The sequence below is a fragment of the Hoplias malabaricus genome, chromosome 1 (assembly GCF_029633855.1).
Source record: "Hoplias malabaricus isolate fHopMal1 chromosome 1, fHopMal1.hap1, whole genome shotgun sequence".
Classification (NCBI taxonomy): Eukaryota; Metazoa; Chordata; class Actinopteri; order Characiformes; family Erythrinidae; genus Hoplias; species Hoplias malabaricus.
The window spans coordinates 76,221,200-76,242,649 of record NC_089800.1 but is presented as its reverse complement, the minus strand read 5'-3'; the positions used below and the strand labels follow the sequence as shown (position 1 = coordinate 76,242,649).

The following is a 21,450-nucleotide window of genomic DNA, read 5'->3' as shown; positions in this document are numbered from 1 at the left end:
CAAACAAATCCTCTTGTTGTTCCTAGAACTGGAGCATCCTCAGCTACTATTCAATTTAAGGTTAAAGAGAGAAGCTAAATCTGACTGGATACGATATTGGTCTTTTTTGGATTCATTTGATATAAGGTTCCAGAAACAAGAGCAACCTGAAATGATCAGATTGTGCGTCATTTTTGAGTGAGAATAGTCTACGAAACAAAAATATCCATCACATCTATTTTTTGTACCGTTTTGCACATCCTTCTGCACTTCTCCTGGCCTTACGTTCTTTAAACACAACAAAAATCTGTGACACGGATTTGGCTGCAGGGTCAGGGATTAAGAATGATGGTCTGCAGTCAGCTGACTGACTGGCCTAGAGGCAGCTGACCAATCTGTTGTGGGAAAAATAACCTTCTGTCCTGCAGACATGAAGCTCACTGCTGAGAACATGCTGAGAATAACAGCATGTGCCTTGTTATTATTACAGTAATTGAACAGAATTGAACTGTAGATCCATGTGGATAAATTAAGCTGTGCTCTCTTCACTGACTTGTTTCACTTTTGTTGCTGGTCTGAGATCAGTCTCCACGAAAGCATTATATTAGTTCTGCTGGCAAAATATGTAATTGCTAATTGAAAATGATTTATCAAGTAGTAATTGTAAGGTATTTGCTTACCACTCAGAACGACTTTGTATATATGAAGTGTGATGTAGTTATTTGTGTGAGAAACAAAAATTGAAATTATGAATAAATAAATAAATTCAAATTTATTCACTTTTAGATTTCCCTGCAGGGAATAACTAAAGAATAATGCCATAGATGTAGAGCGAAGAGAACACAGTTCCTTGTATTATATGTAATTGTTTGTTTATTTCCCAATTAAATTCAAATTTAGGGCGGCACGGTGTTGCAGCAGGTAGTATTGCAGTCACACAACTACAGGACCTGGAAGTTGTGGATAAAGTCATGCTCCGGGTGTGTTTGGTGTGTTCTCCCAGTGTCCGCATGGGTTTCCTCCCAGTCCAAAAACACACGTTAGTAGGTGCATTGGTGATTGTCTGTATATGTAAGTGAATGTGTGTGCGTCATCCTGTGAAAGACTGGTGCCCCCTTCAGGTTGTGTTCCTGCCCTAGCCCAGTGATTCCGGGTAGGCTCCGGACCCACCGTGACCCTGAACTGGATACGTTTACAGACAATGAATGAATTAAATCCTGTTAAACAAAGTGTTTTAATTTATGCATGCATGAGGCATTAAAAAACTGAATACTTTTACTGGTTTGCTCCCAAGCAAGTCACTTATGGTGTTCAGAGTTGAGTAATTAAAATAAATCGGGCTTAATTTTAATATTTTTTTATAATGTATTATATATATAATATCATCATATTTAATCTTTTTGTTTTCACAATTTCTCTGCAATCAAATAATTTAAATATAACATAGTTCATGCAGAGTGCTCTAACTAGAAATTAGTTGTTTATGTTAGTAATATTACTTATAAACTTATGAGTATGCAGCCGGATGTCATACATTTACTAGATTTACTATTTTTTCCCACTGTTTTTTTTCCAGTCATGTTGTTTTTGGACAGTACTTGGTCAGTGTTGAAATTAATAAAATGATGGTATTTGTGTTGTATACATTACACCTGGTCCCTATTATCATCAATGTTTATAGGACAGTAAAATACTAAAGGCACTTTTATTTAAAGATCCCATAAATTAGGGCTGAACAATTTGAGGACAATCTGATTTTTCATATCAGTATCGCAAACACAGCTTAAATTGCATCCTATGTTTCCAGCCATGATTATTTATTTAGTAGTCATAGTAGTAGTAGTGATATCACAGCACATATGTGTTGTGCTATAAAAACAATAGTACTAATCTTTCCGTAAGACAACAAAACAGAGGAGCCCCATGAAGGACTGGCGCCCCTCCAGGGTGTGTTCCTGCCTTGCGCCCAGTGATTCTGGATAGGCTCCTGACACACCACGACCCTGAACTGGATAAGCGCTTACAGATAATGAATGAATGAATGAACAAGACAGAAGAATACTGTACACAGCAACAAAATATACTGAGCAAAGTCTTTTAATTCAAAGTACAAGATGAAAAAAAAAAAGCAGGCTAATCTATTTAAAACATTTTATTATCTGTAATATTACTGAAAAAAGCCATTTCTAGTTCAGACGCTGAGTTAAAAGCCTGAAAATAATATCTGCCCCGTATCAGTAAAGCTACTGCACGCATTTATCCATATCTGCCCCCTCACACTTGTAGCACTCCTCAGCAGAGACACAGCGATACAGAGGCACGTACTTGGTGATTGCTTTGAAATTCTCTTTGAGATCTTTCCTTGTGTCAAACTTCCAGATATCTTTGAAAACAAAAGCCTTCAGCTCCTCACGTTTGCCCCAAGTTTCAAGCATCTTCAGGATGTTGTAGTTACCGTTGATGTCGATGCAGGTTTGTACACAGGGAGAGTTGTAGGTGTAGAACACCACACAGCCTTCCTTTCTTTTATTTAAGAGGGTTGACATTGGGGATTTATCAGGAGGGTTCATGAGAGTGGATTCTGAGTGTCTTTTGTACGTCTTCTTCCCCTCTGTTCTCTCTAGTGTTCCTGCAGCAATGAGCTCATCACCTTGGTACAGGGCCAAATTTGGATCATAGATCTTGTTTTTCACATTTGTAGCCTCCTCCTCCTTTTTTAGGAAGTTATTCTGGTCAGGAACAAAGCCTGATTGGCATTGCTCTTTAGGGACGTTAATGGCTGCAGCATACTGCCGTACAATCTCTATATTGTCCTTTTTTTCAACTTGTCTGTAACTGCAAGAAGAAATTGGTGTTAATTAGTTGTAGTTTTAATGATAATTAATAAAGTGATAGGTGACATGTCATTTCCTGAGAGAGGTATGTAGATCAGATTTGACAGGACATGGAAAGTGACACACAGACAGAGCGATTTCTTTACTTTATACACATTGTCGCTGTCCAATGAAACACAGGTATCTAGAATTAATTTATTGTTAAGTCACAGTTAAATCATAATTTTACACTTGGCAACAAATGACACATACGGCACTCCTCGAGACAAGTAAATACTTCCTCTGTGAAGTGTGAAACCAGCAGCCACTTCTCTTTTTTTTAACTGCTGTAAACACATTGCTTCTTAACATTAGCACTAACGTCCTAGATCTGATATGCCAGCTAACTCACACTTGCCCTGGCTAGCATGAAGTTGACTGATGGCAGTAGATGGAAAGTCAGCACATCCACCCAGAGAAAGCAAAGCCACTCTTATGGACTTGTGGTCTCAGATGGCTACAGCATCACCAAAAAGCAGAAATCATCTCCTGATAAAAGGAGTCCCAGAAGGTGAACTGGAATTATATTATATTCCCTTTGTTTTAAAATGGTGCAGAAGCTACAGTACTCACTTGTTGTCAAAGAACTGGATTATGCGTGCAAGGGTATTAATGTCCACATCTTCAGCTTCGACACTTCTGCAAACAAGACCAAGTAGACAAACCAGAGAAAGTGTCCTCAGAAAGCCAGGAACACCCTAGAGAACACACACACACACACACACACAGAAAAATATATGGTGGAGATATGACAATCAGAAGAGGAAAGTTTTAGTTACCAGAGATTAAGAGATTTAAAAAGCTATTTATCTGAGCAGTAAGTGTTTATTTGCTAAAAACAAACAAACAAGCAACAAATAATGCTCAACATTAGAATAAAACCAAATAACATTATTCCAGTGTGATATTCTGTGTTGGTTCAACTTTTTCCAAATCTCTCCTCGTGGAGTCCATATTATTTGAGGATATTGTCCGATACCTAGTTTTACCAGTTAATAAATAATGATTTTAAATAATGTGTGCTGTTGATTTAACAAATTCATGCAAATCAAGGAGAATCTGAACAAAACATTGTTCTTCAAACTCACGCTCACCTACTACTTTAGAGAAAAATCAATGAACTTATATATATTTTTTATGCTATTATTTGTTTGTACAAGCACCACATTCACTGAGAAAATTCACTAAATAATAATAATAAACTAAATTCACATTAGTTTAAATATGTGTGTGTTTGCGTGTGTGTGTGTGTGTGTGCGTGTGTGTGTGTGTGTGCGTGTGTGTATGAAAGAAAATATATAACTTGCCATTTTATCTGCAAAGAACCTCAAGTTGAAGACAAAGCCTAGTTCAGTTTTCTCAGTCACCTCTGACAAGGAAGTGAGTCTACTTTTGTAACCAAGTCCCAGCCCTAGAAACGATTTGCAGCCACAGAGGTTTACCAGAAATATGACGTAAAACAAACAAGCCAAAAAAAAAACTTCAGTCACAAGTCAGTGCACAGAGAGAAAACCGTCAGAAGGAGACTGCAAAACTAGTCTATCTCTGAATGGAGGGAGAGGTCAAACCTACAAATTAGTGGTAAAAAACTTTAGTTATATGTTTCAAATAAATAGGAAAATCCAACAGAAACCGCAGAAATTGTTTTAGTGTTTGATTCAAATAAAATATTAAAAACTGTTTTCCAGATTCTGTCTAATTTTTTGTGCATATCTCCACAAAGATGGAGGGCTTTTCCCAACTGTAGCTTTGTCGGTGATCTATTTAAACATGCACCGGTCAAACTGACCCGGGAACACCATTGCTGTTCCTGACAAATGAACATAACAGGAGGGTTCTTGAAGGGCAGGGATTCCACTCTAAACGGACACTATGTTGAGCATTAAATGCCAGTAAAGTATCTCCTCCTCCTAACAGACGTACAGCAAACTACTACATGCTTTTGCTAGATGTTATTAGAGGTTTGCTACATTATTACAAAGGCACTGTGCATTTTCAAAGTAGCAAATATTTACAGAAATATGATGTATATATTGGTGGCATGGTGGCGTAGCAGGTAGTATCGCAGTCACACAGCTCCAGAGACCTGGAGGTTGTGGGTTCTATCCCCGCTCCGGGTGACTGTCTGTGAGGAGTTGGTGTGTACTCCCTGTGTCCGCGTGGGTTTCCTCCGGGTGCTCCGGTTACCTCCCACAGTCCAAAAACACACGTTGGTAGGTGGATTGGCGACTCAAAAGTGTCCATAGGTGTGAGTGAATGTGTGTGTGTCTGTGTTGCCCTGTGAAGGATTCCCGCCTTGTGCCCAGTGATTCCAGGTAGGCTCTGGACCCACTGCGACCCTGAATTGGATAAGCGGTTACAGATAATGAATGAACGAATGAATGAATGAATGATGTATATTACAATTTATAGAAAATTGTATATTTCAGTATGCTCAGTTGTACCACATACTTTTTTGACCAGCCGGGAAAAGCAGTTTGATGAGAAAAGCAGCAACAGTTATATCACACCCAGTGTTCCCCAAGGAACATGGCCTTCGCTATATTCTGCCCTTACACTGCTCAGACTAGAATGAACTGGTTTGACTGTTTTAGCAAGACTCATTTGCTAAAACATCCCTCGTATGTGTGACTTCTCACTTAGTGTTCTTTGAATGTTTGCTTTGCAAATAAGCTGCTGTCACCACTGGAAAAACCCATTGTATGTCCAATTCTGTTATACCCTTTTTTCAGTTTGTCACATAATTTCGGTGCCTAATTTGAGCTGAACTCAGCTGGAACAACATCTTGCACCACTCTTTATTGGAGCGCATGCGTTTTACATGAATTTACTTGGATCCAGCGCCTCTGCATCTGTCCGAAAGCACTGCACAGCACACCACCCCTTTCTACGTGTTCTAGGGTTTTTAACGCTCCATGTTCATTTGCTGAATCACTCTACTCTGTGTTTTCTTACCTCATGATTTACAAATAAAGCCCTGAGTAGTTCCAAACCTCCAGCTTTACACTGTGTAAGCTTTTCTTGATAAACAGAGAGTAGAAATGCATTATTGCTGGAATGTAATACATATTTTTTTTACACAACTGTCAAAAAAGAAAACCCATGTATTTCCTTTTTGTAGGCATTTTATTTACTTTACTACATCAATTGAACACAGCAGATGTCCTTCAAATTGTGTGAATATGTCATAACTAACAGACCAATAGAAATGCTTAAAACATTACCTAGAATTAAAATATTTTCACTTTAACTTCCATTATATGTTCAGAAAAGAAAACCCATTTAGCACAGGTCAGTGGGAACAGGGTTCAGTTAGCCCAGGGTCCAGGGCACACACCAGGACGCAACAACCTTGACAGGGCACCAGTCAATCACAGGGCAGTGTACATACACCCAATCACGCACACACTCACAACTGCTGAAAGTTTCATACACTTACCCAGTCAGCTTACACCCGTAGACAAATACATAAATTTATCAGGGTGAAAGGTGGCCAACAAAATGTGCAGAGCAACATGAACTACAGCATCTAATTGTAGAACCATGTACTCCTCAGGCAATGGAGCTGAAAGAATGGATAGTGAGTGCCAGGAGGCAGTGATATTGTTATGGCTTATTGGTGAATATTACCCAGTATATGGGTTACATTGTGCCCAGCTGTAGGGTTAATGTCTGGTTTACCCAATGCTGGTGTAAGCCATCTCCAGAATTCACACTCTTTCCTCAGTTTAAATGTGAGCAGAAGACAATAGACAGAGTGGCTGTGTTACAAATTTAAGGTGAGTGTTAAAATTTACTGTTGTAATTATAGTTTAGTGAGATTTATTGGAATAAAATGTACATTTTGGGTAGTGCTGTGGCCCTCCTTTGTTTTCAAATTAGCTCTCAGTTTATGGTTAGCATGTTATTTAGCTATTTTAGCAAAATGGCTAACAAGCAAGATGAATCATGATGTTAACTGAAATAGCGTGAGGGGGACAAAATGAAAAATGTAAAAGAAAAGTCTTTAACAATACAATTTCTATTTTAAGTAATTTATTTATTTATGCATGCTTATGCTTAAAGGCAATTTGTTAGGCTGTGTCACTGTAAATAATCCAGCCACTATGGCTGCGTTCCAAACTTCTCTGTGCTCCACTGGTAGTGCCCAGGGTGAGAGCTGAAATGGGTGTTTACACACAAACAGTGCAGTGTATGTCAAGTACGTGTAGGAGTTTATTTCTTGGGTATTTTAATTTTCTGCATTTAAAATTTGCATATATTTTATTTAAACCACATATTTACCACACTCATATATTCTTTATAAACATAAACATATACGCTTCATATATGTACCATAGCTACTATGGAAAGAAAGATGAAAGAAATAATTAAATATAAGGAATAAGCAATTCATACCTTATATAAAGATATATAAAGGAAATAAGAAAAGAAAGAACAAAACAAAGAGACCCAAACATTATAAAGAATAACTTTACACTGTCTCATCTAAGTCAACAAAAGAGGTATATTCTCAGCGTGCATAGAATGATGGCACTGAGCTACAGTAGGTACTCGCTCAACTGTCCTCCTTGTCTGACTCTGAGCAAAGCACACACTTCCAAATATTCAGTGATAATATCACAGCTTTTCTGGTGCATTTGTATATTATGCAAATGAAGCATTGGTGCAATCCATATATGTAACTAGGTATGTCTTGACTAAATAAAAAAAACTTGGCTCCTGTATGGTCAGTGGAGCGGAGAGAATGGACTGTGAATGAAGAAACAAGGCTGTCATTTTCCTGTTTTAGGTAAATCTCGTATCACACAAAATAATAACTTTAATGGAGACTGGAAAAACCAACCACATTTTATATCAAGTAAGTAACTAAATGTAAAGTTTACTTACAGAGTCCCACAAAGAATTATATAAAATGTGATATTAATTCTTTCTCTTTTCTACAGCATCGTGATGACCACATGCTCTACATTTGTGGCACTGGGCGCAATGCCCTTTCTCCTTTATCTCTACTGCCAAGGGTTCTCTGGACTGGAAAATGCTGTCCCCTATGCTGGAATCATCATTGCCCTCATCATGACCTTAGTGCCATGCGCCATTACTGGATCAGGAGGACACACATTAATGTAGTGTCAGTGCTGCTGAGTGTCACGCTGTGTTCAAAACTGTTCCCTATTCATTATGTAGTGCGTTATTTGGGGTTTCCGCCATTTTATAATAGTGTCTGTACACTCAAACAGTCTTACAATGCACCAGAAAAAGTAGTATACAAACCATGTATACTCACAGATAGCAGTTTACCCATAATCCACTGCATTGTTTTGGTAAAAACCAGCATGAGGTAGTGTCTGAAATCATACACTACCTTCCTCATTTTCATATAATAGTGCACTATCTAGTCTCCCTACTGTATAGGGAACAGTAAATAAGGAGCCATTTTGGACCCCGGGCCAGTCTGAAAAATCTGAAATAGTCAGTGCTTATAATTCACAGATGTGGAGTCAGCTTTGGAGATAGTTGTTAGGAACATGTGATATGCCTTCTTTATGTATTAAATCCCTACAAACAAGCTCAGAATTAATATAATACACTGATATCTTAGAAGACATGTTCTATAGTCCGAAAATGCTCACAAGCATTGGATCGTCACAAAACATTCTTCTGTGTGCAGTTACATATTGCCACCAGAGAGGTCTTCATTAATAACATCTAAATGTTATTAAGTGCAGCTTTAAATAGGAATTTGTTTACACATTTACAATTTAATTATGCAGAAATATTTAAAAGTGTTTACAAATATTTACAAATATTAAAAATATTTACAAATTTTGCTTTAATATGACTTTAAATATGAATTTGAGTCCAGGTGGACAAACTGACCAATGAGTACAAAATATTCTACAATTTGCTTTGGGATGAATAAAGTATTATCTCCCTTATCTTATTATTGTCTTCAACAGATTGGCCTTAGCATCTTGCTTATAGCCTCTGTGGCACTTGTGGTCCTGTCTGGCATCATCAATGGTGAAGAGATATGGATTGTGCTCTCTCCTCAGCTCATGGCAGTGGTTTATCTCATGCCTTTCATAAGTTATCTGCTTGGATACATCTTGTCCATTATCTTCAAACTGAACGAGCAGTGAGTATTGAGCAGGTCTTCTTAGGCAATGTGAAAATGTAGGCAAAATGTTGCCCCCCCCCCAAAAAAAAAAGAAAAGAAAATCTCAATCAATCTCAATACAAATGCATTACAGATAGATCCATAAGCTCTGGAGCAAGCCTATTGTCACTATGTCCAATGCCAGGTCCTGGCTAGAGGAGTATAAAGTCCTTTAGCATTTGGCTGTAAAACAGCGAATCTACTCTTTCCAGTACGTTTAGTATGAGTTAGCATTTGTTGTCCAGACCATCAGTACCTGACCTTGCTATGTGTTATGTGGCTTGAATAAATTAAATTAATACTTAGGGCAAAGGTTTCTTAGAAGATTAAACATTGTTGCTGCATCAAAAAAAGGACATATATTAATCCTTTTGATATTTGGTAACAACATGGATTTTTGTGATCACACACACAGTGGTCCACTTTGATTGTTATGAAAGAAAGACTGGACAGTTCCAATCGCTTTGTCTCTCCCCAGGTGCAGGAGGACTATTGCGATGGAAACCAGCTGTCAAAATGTCCAGCTTTGCACCGCAATTCTGAAAGTGGCATTCTGTCCAGAGGTCATTGGACCCCTGCATTTTCTTCCACTTATTTACGTTGTATTTCAGGGTTCTGAAGTTATGTTCTTCATCATTATCTTCCGAGGATACCAGTGGTGTAAATCCCCAACTGAAGGTAAGTTACATATCCTTGTGTTCATTGGCTACATTAGCTGCCATTTTGAGAATCATAAACACACAACTCAAACAAAACCTGGGATGTTTGTAAACCTTCATGTTTGTAAACTGAGCACAGTTCTGCCCAACTATGACAGAACACAGTGGCTTAGGTTCTGTTCCAAATAGCACCCTACATCTATAAGTCTCAGTCAAGCTGTGACACCAAGGCATTACAAGCCAGTGAACTGTCTTCTCCTCCTTTATAATGTTTCTGATCTGATTTAAGTCAGTTTCTCACTGCCTCAATTTGTTTGCTATTGGCCAAATATTTGTGGAACTCTTCTGCAGGTTCACACAGATCTGAAGCTCTGTATTGACACTATGTACCTCAAGATATTTTTTATATCACTCATAATTCACAGATTCATTTGAATGTTTGCAAATAGGCTGCTGTCTGTTAGAGCAAAACCTTGTGTGTCCAGTTTTGTTATTCCCATTTTTCAGTTTGTGACATAATTCTAAATTCCAGCTTTACACCCTGTATATATCAAGGGTTCCTGATCAATAGCCAGTAGAAATGCTTTATGGCTGGAATACATTCATTTTATATTCTGTTACACTGAAAGTTATGTTTAAGCCCAGTTAGCACTGAGTTATCACTGGGGTCAATTAACAGATCTGTTAACAGTGGCGTCAGCACAGGGCTTTGTTAGCACAGCGGGTCAGTTATGAGAGGGATCTGTAAGCACAGGGCTAAGTTAGCACACAGGTTTAGTACCAGTCTCGCCCCTTCGCTGCTATTGTATTTTTAGCTGAATCTATGTGTGCTTTTAGGTCCTTTACACCTTTATTTGCTACACATGGGAAAACATGGGAATTTCTTTTTTAATTCATCCGAGAACTTACATTTACGTTTCGGCATAGCTGCTCGAGATGAGGGTAGGTACATGAGCATTGCCTGACGTAAACAAGGACTACTGACGTGCAGACTGACCAATTAAATGTTTACAGAGAAGGTTATCGACCAATAACAGTAGCTCTACAGTCAGACCGTCCAATCCGAAGTTTTTTTGTCATTATTGTGGGTCAGTTAGCACAGGAGTCGATCAAAGGGGTCAGTTAACACCAGAGATTGTTTGTACAGGATAGCAGAAATATCCAAGAGTGTACTTTCAGATAAAACTGACCTCAATTTCAACGTGAACTCAGATCAAGTCAGATAACGTTCAGATGATAAGCAGCTCTCCTTTAGCTTGCATTGCATGCTCATTTGTCTTCTGAAAACATTTCTTCCTCTTTAGGGTTAAACACAACACATCAAAAATATGCAACAAGTTTTCTGTTTGTTCTGGGGCCTTTTTGCATGCCACACTTCAATGTAACTCAATGCATTTCCGAGAAGGACACCAGCAGGAAAAATTTGGACATCTTTTCACTCTGCTGAACATTTTGTTCTATTTGGTCCACTGGCTTCTCTCTGATGTGAACATCAATGGGTAAACAGCAGTGAAGATGAACTCTGTAAAGAGGCCCAGGCTTGATTGTGCTCAGCACTAAGGAGGGTGAGTGCCAAGAAGCAGCATAGCCACATGAGGTGACACGATCACAATTAGAGCCTGTATAAATAATTGGTGCTAACAGTCCTGTTAGTATCTTTCCCACAGTTCTTAGTTCCTGCTGTAAAACGGAGGCAGTCTATACTGAAAGGGGATCTCTGTTCTGGACTGAATGGCAGGTGCTTTGTAGACCATGGTGAGATCAGTGTTGACTCTGGTCCAGATACAGATGTGGCTATACTCCGAAACAATGACACAGCTAAACTGAAATATTCCCCTAGAGTCTGGAATCAGGGACCTAATGTGTGGCTGGAAATGTACCAGATGTTTTCCTCTCAAATGAGTCATCCCATTTTACCACTAGGACCTACTCCTTAGCCATACCCCTCCATTTTGACTAGGGGTGGGTTGTATCAGTTCTTGTTGCGAAAGAAGGGTACGGCCAAGGGGTAGGTATATGTACCTTGAAACAAAGATTATTTTCAAGTGTACACTTCAAACAAAGGGCAATTAATACTTTGTAAATCACCAACAATACGACTGCACAAGCAACCACATAGAGCCACGAGAGCCAGTATTTTCCCCATTAAAAGAAGTGATAACCGCTGTATTATCATAGTTTAATGTAGTTTCAATGCATTATGCTCCTTTACTTCATAACAAGCATAAAACCTTGCTGGTAGTTTGCCGATGTCTCAGAATTCCCATTTCCACCTTAAATGGTGAAGTAATTTCATTCTAGCCCAGTGCCCAGTGGTTCTCAAATATTTTCTACCATTCCCCACCTCACCCCATTCCCAAAATATTAGCTAGCTATAGGCTGATTCCTGTAGATCAGGCAGGAAAATACTGCATTTATAATCATGTGGAACAGCATTTGATTAACATTAACGTTAGAGAATGAGACTGTGTCCCAAACAACACACTATGGAACTTTACATACTACAGTAGAGAAACACTGATAAGGGTCATATATATATATATATATATATATATATATATATATATATATATATATATATCCTATAAATTTTGGATTCATTAATATAAATGTGGGTTCATTAATAGCCCTTAAACATACTAAGAGAACATTAGCGAAGAGACCAGAAAAATGTAGATTGCCATCCTGCCAGTTCTCACAGTATTTTCATGTTAACTGTATGGCAAAACTATGCTTCATTAAAAGTTGTAAAAAGTTGTATATATACAGTAAAATATATCAGTTTTACAGTGGATATCTGTTTTTGTTTTTTTGCACTGTAATGTATTGCTAACAAATTAGTCCTTAAATATAAATATACTGTTGCCAAAAAGCATACTGTAATATCAACCACAGCTGCCAGTATTGTATTTGGTTATTTCTGACTGGACACAATAAGAGAATGTTAGAGTATATGATGCTGACAAAACAGCTGGATGTTCATGCACACGAGTGTTGTTACAGTTGTATGTAGCACAGAAGGAGGTTTCACCCCATGTGACGCTAAACCATCATGTGATGGGGATTGCAGTCTAAAGAGCAAAGGGGTTAAGTAGAATACCTCTGGGTAGGCAAAAGGGGGCAGAAACAGAGTTGTTATGCATAAAAGAGGGTGAAGAGTAGGAGGGGGCAAAAGAGTCACTGAGCGCACAAGAGTGAGACTAAGACTCTTATTGATTCTTGGGGATGCATTCTCACTAAAAATCATCCTCAGAGAAATGAAGGTAAGGAACTCAGCTCTCTGCATTTGTAATTTATGCAGCTGTTCTTAGTATAATATTGGGTTGCAGAATATATTAATGGTCTGTTCAACAGCTTTTGAATAACTAAATACTTTACATAGCTCATGCTAAGCGTAAGGAACCTACAGTACAGTAAGTTAACTGAGCTTTCAACAGTCTTCAGATTTATGGTTATGTATTGTTTCATATATTCATAGTTTTTATCAGTAATGCCCAATATCGGAAATGGTTGTTCTGAGGTAAAATGACCCATGAGCATGTTGTCACAGTGCTCAGATCTGTGGGTTGTTCATTATTTATGTTCTACCTTTAGCTCAACGTCAACAGGATGATTAAACGTCTCTATTTTGTTTTAGGACAAGACTGCCAGGTTTGCAGTAGATTCATATCAAATTGGATTTAGTGTACTAATGATGCTTGAACCAGAAATAAAGACATGGAAGGAGCAATAGAACAAGGTCTTTAAATCCAGACCATGGTGGGATTTTACAACGGCTGGTATGACAACACATCTGGTCAGGTGCATTAGTAGTTGCAGCTATACTGTCATATCAGTCGACCATTTTAAACCATAGCCTGGAACCTGGACCCTTTTATTACCTTCTGGTGTCCTTGATTGATATCATCTTCCACTGCACAAGTTTCATTCCAATTTATTGTTCCTGAGGCAGAATCAGATTGAGAGTTTGAGTTGAACCTGAATGTTCTGTATGTTCCTCCATGCAAAGGCCAACTTTTGCATTGTCTGTACTGAGAAATGCTCTAGGTCAGTGGTTCAAAAAAGGCAAATGAATGAGGTGTGTTTGAGCAATGCTAGGATACAGGACCAAGACCCACCTAGTCTTAGTGAAATCCCTGTCTGCGAGGTTATGGGTGCTGACAGACTCTAATCTCCTTCTTCGCTATTCCACACACATTTCTGCCACTCTGGATCCTTTTTTTTTGTTGTTAAAAACAAACTACATATAGTACACACCCCAGTCCCAACACCCCATATTGATAAAATATGTTGGGAAACCACTGCTCTGTGTGATTTTTCTTATCCCTAGTGTGAACAGGCATACTTACAATCACATCTACATTTTTCTGCTAGCATAAATAGGACCAGTCCAACACCATTCATCTGAGTATCCAAGGAAACAGCACAACAGTATTAATCCATGTAAGAACGTTTCACCATGTTGTGACATTAGGAAAGGGATGCTAAGTGCTGTTTGTTCCCAGACAGAGCTATAATTCTTTTAATGAATTAAACTTTCCAATCAGCTGTAAATATTGCGCTGTCCAAGGTTTAATCCCTCCATTAAAATCCCAAACACTTGCCTTTGCCTCTTCTGATAAAAAGTCTTTTTTGTCTTCTGGTATGCCTTCCGTCTAAATGGAAGTGGTTTTTGCAGTTTCTTTAGCAGCTGAAAGTCACAAGCTCAGCTGAAGGTTTCTCAGCCCAGCAGCCCTTTCATTAAGTGACAAAAAAGACCATTATACTTTGTTTAACAGCCCCGATGACACTTTTTGTGCAGAGCGTCACAATTAACTCTGACTTTAATCACATTACAGAGTGCAAGAAGAGAAGGTTAATAGGTCAAGAGTAAAGGAAGAAGGAAGAAAAAGGTGAGACATCTATTGAAAAGCTACACTGAAATATTCAAATCACAGTAGGAATCTCTATGGGACAAAAATCCTATATGAATAAACACAAATACCAATGTAGGTAGTTTGTAAACATCTTATTGCTATGTCATAAAGAAACACTACATAATATTTTGACCTTAAAATTACAGCTTCAAAATCATTTTGCAATGCTCCGCTGACCTGTAATAGGGAGAATAGAGCCTCTAGCTTTGCTACTTCAAGCTCAGCACTGCCGAAACTACACTATGTAACTTTTGGATTCTTTATATAGTGCACTATTTTGCGGTTGCACCATTTTGTAGTAGTGTATAAAAACAGTATATCATTTTCAGTGCACTCAAACAATCCCATAATGCACTTCAAAAAGTAGTGTACAACCCAGTAGTGTACAACATTACCCATAATCCACAACATTGTTTGGTTAAAAACCCACATGAGGTAGTGTCCAAAATTGTTCACTAGCCTCCTGAATTCAGTTCCCTATAATAGTGTATAGTGAATAGTGAATAATTTACCAGTATAGTGAATAATTTAGGGAGTAGAGATTAAGGAGCCATTTCGGACACAGGGTCAGAGTTTTAGAATATGATAAAAAAGAATTGTAATGTGTTTGACATTTTTAAGGAGCACCTGATGTAACTATGAATGTGACAGAAAACGACCAAAGTAGGGTCCGTTTTGGCTTCAGCGATGACCTCCTCAACACTACCTCAGAAAACACAACCACCCACCAAGGATTCCAGTCTCCTCTTTCCCCAGCCATGGACAAGACCATCAACGGCATCACCATCATCATCCTCTTCATCACCATGGTCTCCCTTGGCTGCACCATGGAGATCGCCAAAATAAAAGCCCACATCCTCAAACCGAAAGGAGTAGTCATAGCCCTGGTGGCTCAGTTTGGCATCATGCCTCTAACTGCTTTCAGCTTGGCCAAGGTCTTCCGGCTGAAGCCCATCGAGGCCGTCACTGTGCTGACCTGTGGATGCTGTCCTGGGGGGAACCTGTCCAATATTTTTGCCTTGGCTCTCCAAGGGGACATGAACCTAAGGTAATTTGAATGGATTGTTATGGCGGACCCATATAACGACCTCCTTGTGTCTACACACATTGTCCATTTCACGTGCATTGACCTTGTTGTGGCATTTTGTAGTTCTTCAGTTAAAGAACTGTAATCTGTTGCTCAGCATACTTTCTTTGGCCCCTTTCACCCTGTTTTCAGTTTGATTTCTGCTCAGATTGAATTTGGCTAACTTCATGGTTCACATTTATAAATGTAAGTGATCTCTATCTGTCTGTAATGTGAACAAACTAGTCTTTGAAACAGCATGCATACACACATAAATATATGTGTGACTATGTCCCAAATGGGTCCCTAAGCCCTGTGTAGTGCACAATGTAGGTCCTTAAATAAAGGCTTCTACACCCAGGTACTTTGCCATATGTCTAACACAAATCCATTTATATTCAGTTGTCACCTGCATGGCTCCTTTTCTAATACTCAGTGTATTATATTGGTTCAGAAGCCATAGTTTAATCACCTGCGCAGTGCACTATATAGGAAACACAGAGCCATTTGAGACCCACCCTACATGTCACTGTCATTGCTGGCTAATGACGACAGAACTAATGCCTGCATACAGACAAAAAGACACATAAAATCTGATCTGAGCATTCACATTCACCTCGCATGCCCATGTATTGAATCCCATCTAGGGCCACATATGAAAGTGACTCAAGTCTGTAACTGAAGAACTACAAAGTGAAGAAATATGGTCAGTGGAGCTGATCAAATGAACAGTGAATGTAGAAACCAGGGGGTCATCTTCAGGTTATGACTGCTTGGTGTGTTGTTGCTGTCAGAACAAATTATTGTATCTCAAAAATGTTAAATTTACAGAAGATAGCAGCTTGTAAGCTTCTTTCCCAGAGTGTAAAGAATTAAAAAAAAATATGATATTAATTCTTTCTCTTTTCTACAGCATCGTGATGACCACATGCTCTACAGTCGTGGCTCTGGGCGCAATGCCCTTTCTCCTTTATCTCTACTGCCAAGGGTTCCCTGGACTGGAAAATGCTGTTCCCTATGCTGGAATCATCATTGCCCTCATCATGACCTTAGTGCCATGTGCCATTGGCATTGCCATAAACCACTGGGCTCGACGTTACTCCAAAACCATAATTAAGGTAGAGTTCTGGAAGATAAGCTGCCAGAAAAAAAAGCTTTGGTTTTCACAGGAAAAACAATAAAATCTTTGAAAGGAACACTAGGTATTATTTCTACCTTAAATTACAGCTTCTAAATCCTTGTCATGCTCTAATGACCTGTAATAGGGAGAACAGGTTCTCTGTAATTGTTACTCCAGGCTCAGCACTGTAGCAACTGCACTATGTAACTTTCTACTCCTCCATGTAACTCCTTTACATGGAGGAGTAGAAAACTCTTCCAAAATGCTTACAAGCATCAAAGTAACTTGCTCAGCCAAAGGGTAGAAAAGACTGCTTACGTCACAAAATATTCTTCTTTTTGTTTTGTGTGCACTTACACATTTCAACCAGAGATGTCCCCAAATCCTCAAATTTATTTAAGTGAAGCTTTAAATAGGAATAAAGATTTTTTATTTTTTAAATCAGTGCAAGATTTTGCTTTATAGTGGCTTTATATAAGCCTTTAACTCAGCATTTGATTCCATGTGGATGGAATGATGGAATAAAGAATATATAATACTCATGCCTTCAACAGATTGGCATTAGCATCTTGCTAATAGCTTCTGTGGCGATTGGGGTGCTGTCCAGCATTGCCATTGGTGGAACAGTGTGGTTGGTGCTCTCTCCTCAGCTCATGGCAGTGGCTTCTCTCATGCCTTTCATAGGCTATCTGCTTGGATACATTTTGTCCAGTCTCTTCAGACAGAATGACCAGTAAGTACTGAGCATGTCTTCTTAGCAAATCTGAAAATGTAAGTTTTAAATAATAGAAAAATGCTGTGTCCAGAGCTTTGTAGAGATTTCTTCTATATAAAGGCACCCATTGCTGGCACAGGTGTCCTGCTGTGAAAACAGATGTACAATCGCATTACCAAAATTTCTAAATGTAGTGCAAGGACATCCTAGAAGAGGACACAGGCAACGTAGTGTATTATTTATTATGATTACCAACACAGTGGTCCAGTTTGATTGTTATGAAAGGCAATCGCTTTGTCTCGCCCCAGGTGCAGCAGGACCATTGCAATGGAAACTGGCTGTCAAAACATACAGCTGTGCTCCACCATTCTGAAAGTGGCATTCCGTCCAGAGGTCACTGGACCCCTGTATCTTTTTCCACTTATTTACATTGTATTTCAGGGGAGTGAGGCGCTGCTCTTCATCATCATATTCAGATGGTACCAATGGTGTAAAACCCCAACAGAAGGTAAGCTAACAAATTACACAGAGCAACAAATGAGCTTTGATCTTTAATTGTACAAATAAAAAAGTGCACTTAAATGATCAGTCTAGCAGATAAAATGGTCATTTTAGGTTTTGATGGTGTGCAGTGTATTTAAAGGTGACATTTACGACTGTAAAAAAATGTTTTCAATAAAATTCAGATGATATTTCATTACTATTTGCTGCTCTTGTTTGTTTGTGTGCTGGAAACAGGTCTGATGTGTTTACGAAGCCCCAGTGTATAGTAGTAAAAAAAACAAGCTGTCTGCATCTGCTATGCTAGGCTTTCTCTATCCCTGCTCAAAGCAGAGGCATCTGTCATTCTTTCTGACAACGGAGAGAACGGCAACCATTCAAAAGCACAGACAGAAATGAGGATATTGCTCTATTCCTGCTCCATATGTGGGTAATATTGACTTATTTTTGCTGTTTCAAGTTTACTTAAGGTGGAAATATCTACAAACGCGGGAGATGGCTAACTGCATTGCCGAAAGTGCTACAAAACTAAACAACTCCAGTTACCAATGAGCTTCTGTGGTAATTCTAACAGTGAATAACAATTTACAGACAGGTTACACTTCAACTAAGTTCAAATAACAGTTGTTCTTTTCCTTCAAACATACCGTTCCACCTTAAAAGATGCTGAGTTTCTGTATGTAAACAAACCAGAGAGAATTGCGTTTCCCCACAATCGTTGATGTTGCCTTTAAATCTATTGATATTTTATCCTGAAAAAACAAAAAGTCAGATATAGTCATCTACCTCTTACAATCATTCAGAAATACCCAATACTCCTGTCATTTAATTTGTTTTCTTTGATGTTTCCAATAGAGGAAACAGCGTATCTGTCCGTGGACAAACCAGAAGTGGCCAAAGTTTCCTAAACTGTCTCGTGGATGGTCCAATCATCTTGAAGGATTGTGCTTCCTACCATTAAAACGGACCAAAATCAAGAGAAACAAACCCTTAAGATCTCACATAATGTAGAACTGCTCTCAGCATCTTGTAAATAACCTCACTGCTGACTGATGTGTGTCATCTTCTCATCTGAAAATCCCCTTTGGGCATTTCAGAACATTACTTACAAAGGTTCAGTATTCCTGGAATACTCACAGGTGACATTCTAGGAAGGAGGACTTTAAAGCACATGTGCCTAAAACGTTTTGTCTTGGGGGATGGAAGAGCAATGTTTTGTGATCGACCAGAAGCCGAAAAAATACATACAAAGAAATAAACTAAGTTTCGAATCATGTCTTTGGAAACTCATTTTCAAATCTAATCAAAATTTACTTGTTACATACATATTCATACACAGTAAAACTAGCAGTGAAATCCTTTGATGACTGCCTGCTCACATGAAATAATCAAAAATACAATCTAAAAGTAAACAAAATTAAAGATTTATCAGTACAAAAAAAAATCTAATAATTGAATGGCAAACAGCTGGTGTGCAGTGCAGAGGCAAATTGTAAAACGCAAAATGTGCAAAAGTGTATGTGCAACAAAGAGCAGGAGGTAGTTCTGTGCAGTTTTTGCGTGTGGGGTATTTCTAGTTTACTGTCCTGAAGATCAGGCCCACCACAACAGTGTCGTCTGCAAACTTGCCAACATTGCTAAAGCTGGAAGTGGCTACGCAGTGTACAATGAGTACAGCAGGGGGCCCAGGGCACAACACTAGGGATGCTCCAGTACTACTGATGAGAGGGTGGGTGAGGCATGTTTGCCTACACACACTGCTTGTGGTCTGTTTGTCAGGATGCTGGAGATATAGTGACACAGGGATGGATCATGCCCCAATCCTTCTGACTTGGTGGTGAATTTGCATGGGATAATAGTATTAAAATGATGAAATGTAATCGGTGGCACGGTGGTGCAGCAGGTAGTGTCGCAGTCATACAGCTCCATGGACCTGGAGGTTGTGGGTTTGAATCCCGCTCCGGGTGACTGTCTGTGAGGAGTTTGGTGTGTTCTCTCTGTGTCCGCGTGGGTTTCCTCCGGGTGACTGTCTGTGAGAAGTGTGGTGTGTTCTCCCTGTGTCTGTGTGGGTTTCCTTCGGGTGACTGTCTGTGAGGAGTTTGGTGTGTTCTCCCTGTGTCTGTGTGGGTTTCCTCCGGGTGACTGTCTGTGAGGAGTGTGGTGTGTTCTCTCTGTGTTCTGCGTGGGTTTCCTCCAGGTGACTGTCTGTGAGGAGTGTGGTGTGTTCTCTCTGTGTCTCCGTAGGTGTGAGTGTGTGAGTGAATGTGTGAGTGTGTGTTGCCCTGTGAAGGACTGGCGCCCTCTCCAGGTTGTATTCCCGCCTAGTGCCCAATGATACCAGGTAGGCTCTGGACCCTTCCTGACCCTGAATTGGATAAGCAGTTACAGATAATGGATGGATGGATAATGAAAATGTAATCAATAAATGGCATTCTGACATATATCCCCCTGCCAGTGTCCAGGTGTGTTAGTGTTGTCTAAGATGTCATAATTTCCTGATGTGCATACATGTGAGTCCTGCACTGAAGCCGTGTTGAAATCGCAACACAGATTTTTAAAGCACTTCATCATACTGATGTTAGGGCTACAGGATAATTGTCACTGAGGCAGGGTGCCTGGGGTTTTTGAAGACAAGGTTTTACATCACACTGGAGGAAAATATTATATTTTAATATAATTACTCAGGTTAGTGTGGAACACATAACTATGACTGTATTCCTGATCATCTGCTTTTGTTTTAACCCTGAAGCTGAGAAAGTATTTGATTGTTATTTTAAAGACCACTCTCACAGCCAGAGCTAGATAGAGCAACCCGAATCCATACGTAGTATAAAATTCTATTTATTTTAAATACTGACACGTTACTAAAGAACCAAAGTCCTAAAACAGCAGCTTGAAAAATACTGAAAAGATCATTCATTCATTTGAGACGCCAAGTGGCCTGTATGTGAGAGAATTCTTTTTTTGTACTATAAACATGCTTGTATTATACATGACTGCCTCCATGTGGGGGATCCACAACATGGGTCATAAACTGGCTCATTCAGGGACTAGTTATTTGATTCTGGATTTCAATGTAAGTTGAGCTTTGTAGAGAAAAATAAATAATTATAATTATCATTATAAATATAGTTTATATATTTTGGAAATGCAATTATTAACATTTTAATAGATTTAAAATTAGTTTATTCGTTATGATTTGAAAATATTTGGGATACATATTATTATGTAAACGTACTGGAGCAGGTTTAATCAAACTGGGTGGTTCATAAGGGATGATGTTACAGAGAATTAACATTTAAGAAACTATGTCAAATGTGTATTGATTTCTTGCTTACGGACCCCTTGATGAGAAGCAAGTATTCTGTTCTTATGAGCAGAAAAGAGAAGATCATATCATAATGCTTTTGTTTTAAATATACACCATTGGTTAAATATACTTTAATTATTTATGGGGTTTT

The 21,450-nt window shown here is 38.8% G+C and overlaps 2 protein-coding genes and 1 pseudogene across 2 annotated transcripts; 2 read left to right on the top strand and 1 right to left on the bottom strand.

Moving 5' to 3' along the window:
- Positions 1-2,067: 2,067 nt before the first annotated feature.
- On the bottom strand, positions 2,068-4,259 carry LOC136665920 (uncharacterized). The gene is made up of 3 exons (XM_066643790.1): positions 4,160-4,259; positions 3,426-3,550; positions 2,068-2,814 (listed from the first exon to the last, which is right to left on the bottom strand). The coding sequence occupies exons 1-3, from the start codon at positions 4,160-4,162 to the stop codon at positions 2,223-2,225; spliced, it is 720 nt and encodes a 239-aa protein (XP_066499887.1). The 5' UTR covers positions 4,163-4,259; the 3' UTR covers positions 2,068-2,222.
- A 3,123-nt stretch (positions 4,260-7,382) lies between these two features.
- LOC136676949 (hepatic sodium/bile acid cotransporter-like) lies at positions 7,383-10,051 on the top strand (annotated as a pseudogene).
- Positions 10,052-14,507: 4,456 nt separating this feature from the next.
- On the top strand, positions 14,508-19,225 carry LOC136665034 (hepatic sodium/bile acid cotransporter-like). Its single transcript, XM_066642584.1, has 6 exons — positions 14,508-14,563; positions 15,209-15,635; positions 16,567-16,771; positions 17,328-17,506; positions 17,797-17,996; positions 18,845-19,225. Exons 2-6 carry the CDS (start codon positions 15,226-15,228, stop codon positions 18,895-18,897), a joined length of 1,047 nt encoding a protein of 348 aa, XP_066498681.1. The 5' UTR covers positions 14,508-14,563; positions 15,209-15,225; the 3' UTR covers positions 18,898-19,225.
- The last annotated feature ends 2,225 nt before the right edge of the window (positions 19,226-21,450 follow it).

Excerpts from the sequence above, each read along its gene's own strand:
- LOC136665920 (XM_066643790.1), bottom strand. Across the intron at positions 2,815-3,425 it reads ATCCAGTTCTTTGACAACAA|TTACAGACAAGTTGAAAAAA; the intron begins GTGAGTACTGTA and ends TTCTTCTTGCAG.
- LOC136665034 (XM_066642584.1), top strand. The coding sequence starts at position 15,226 with ATGAATGTGACAGAAAACGACCAAAGTAGGGTCCGTTTTGGCTTCAGC. Across the intron at positions 17,507-17,796 it reads CTCTTCAGACAGAATGACCA|GTGCAGCAGGACCATTGCAA; the intron begins GTAAGTACTGAG and ends GTCTCGCCCCAG. Across the intron at positions 17,997-18,844 it reads GTGTAAAACCCCAACAGAAG|AGGAAACAGCGTATCTGTCC; the intron begins GTAAGCTAACAA and ends TGTTTCCAATAG.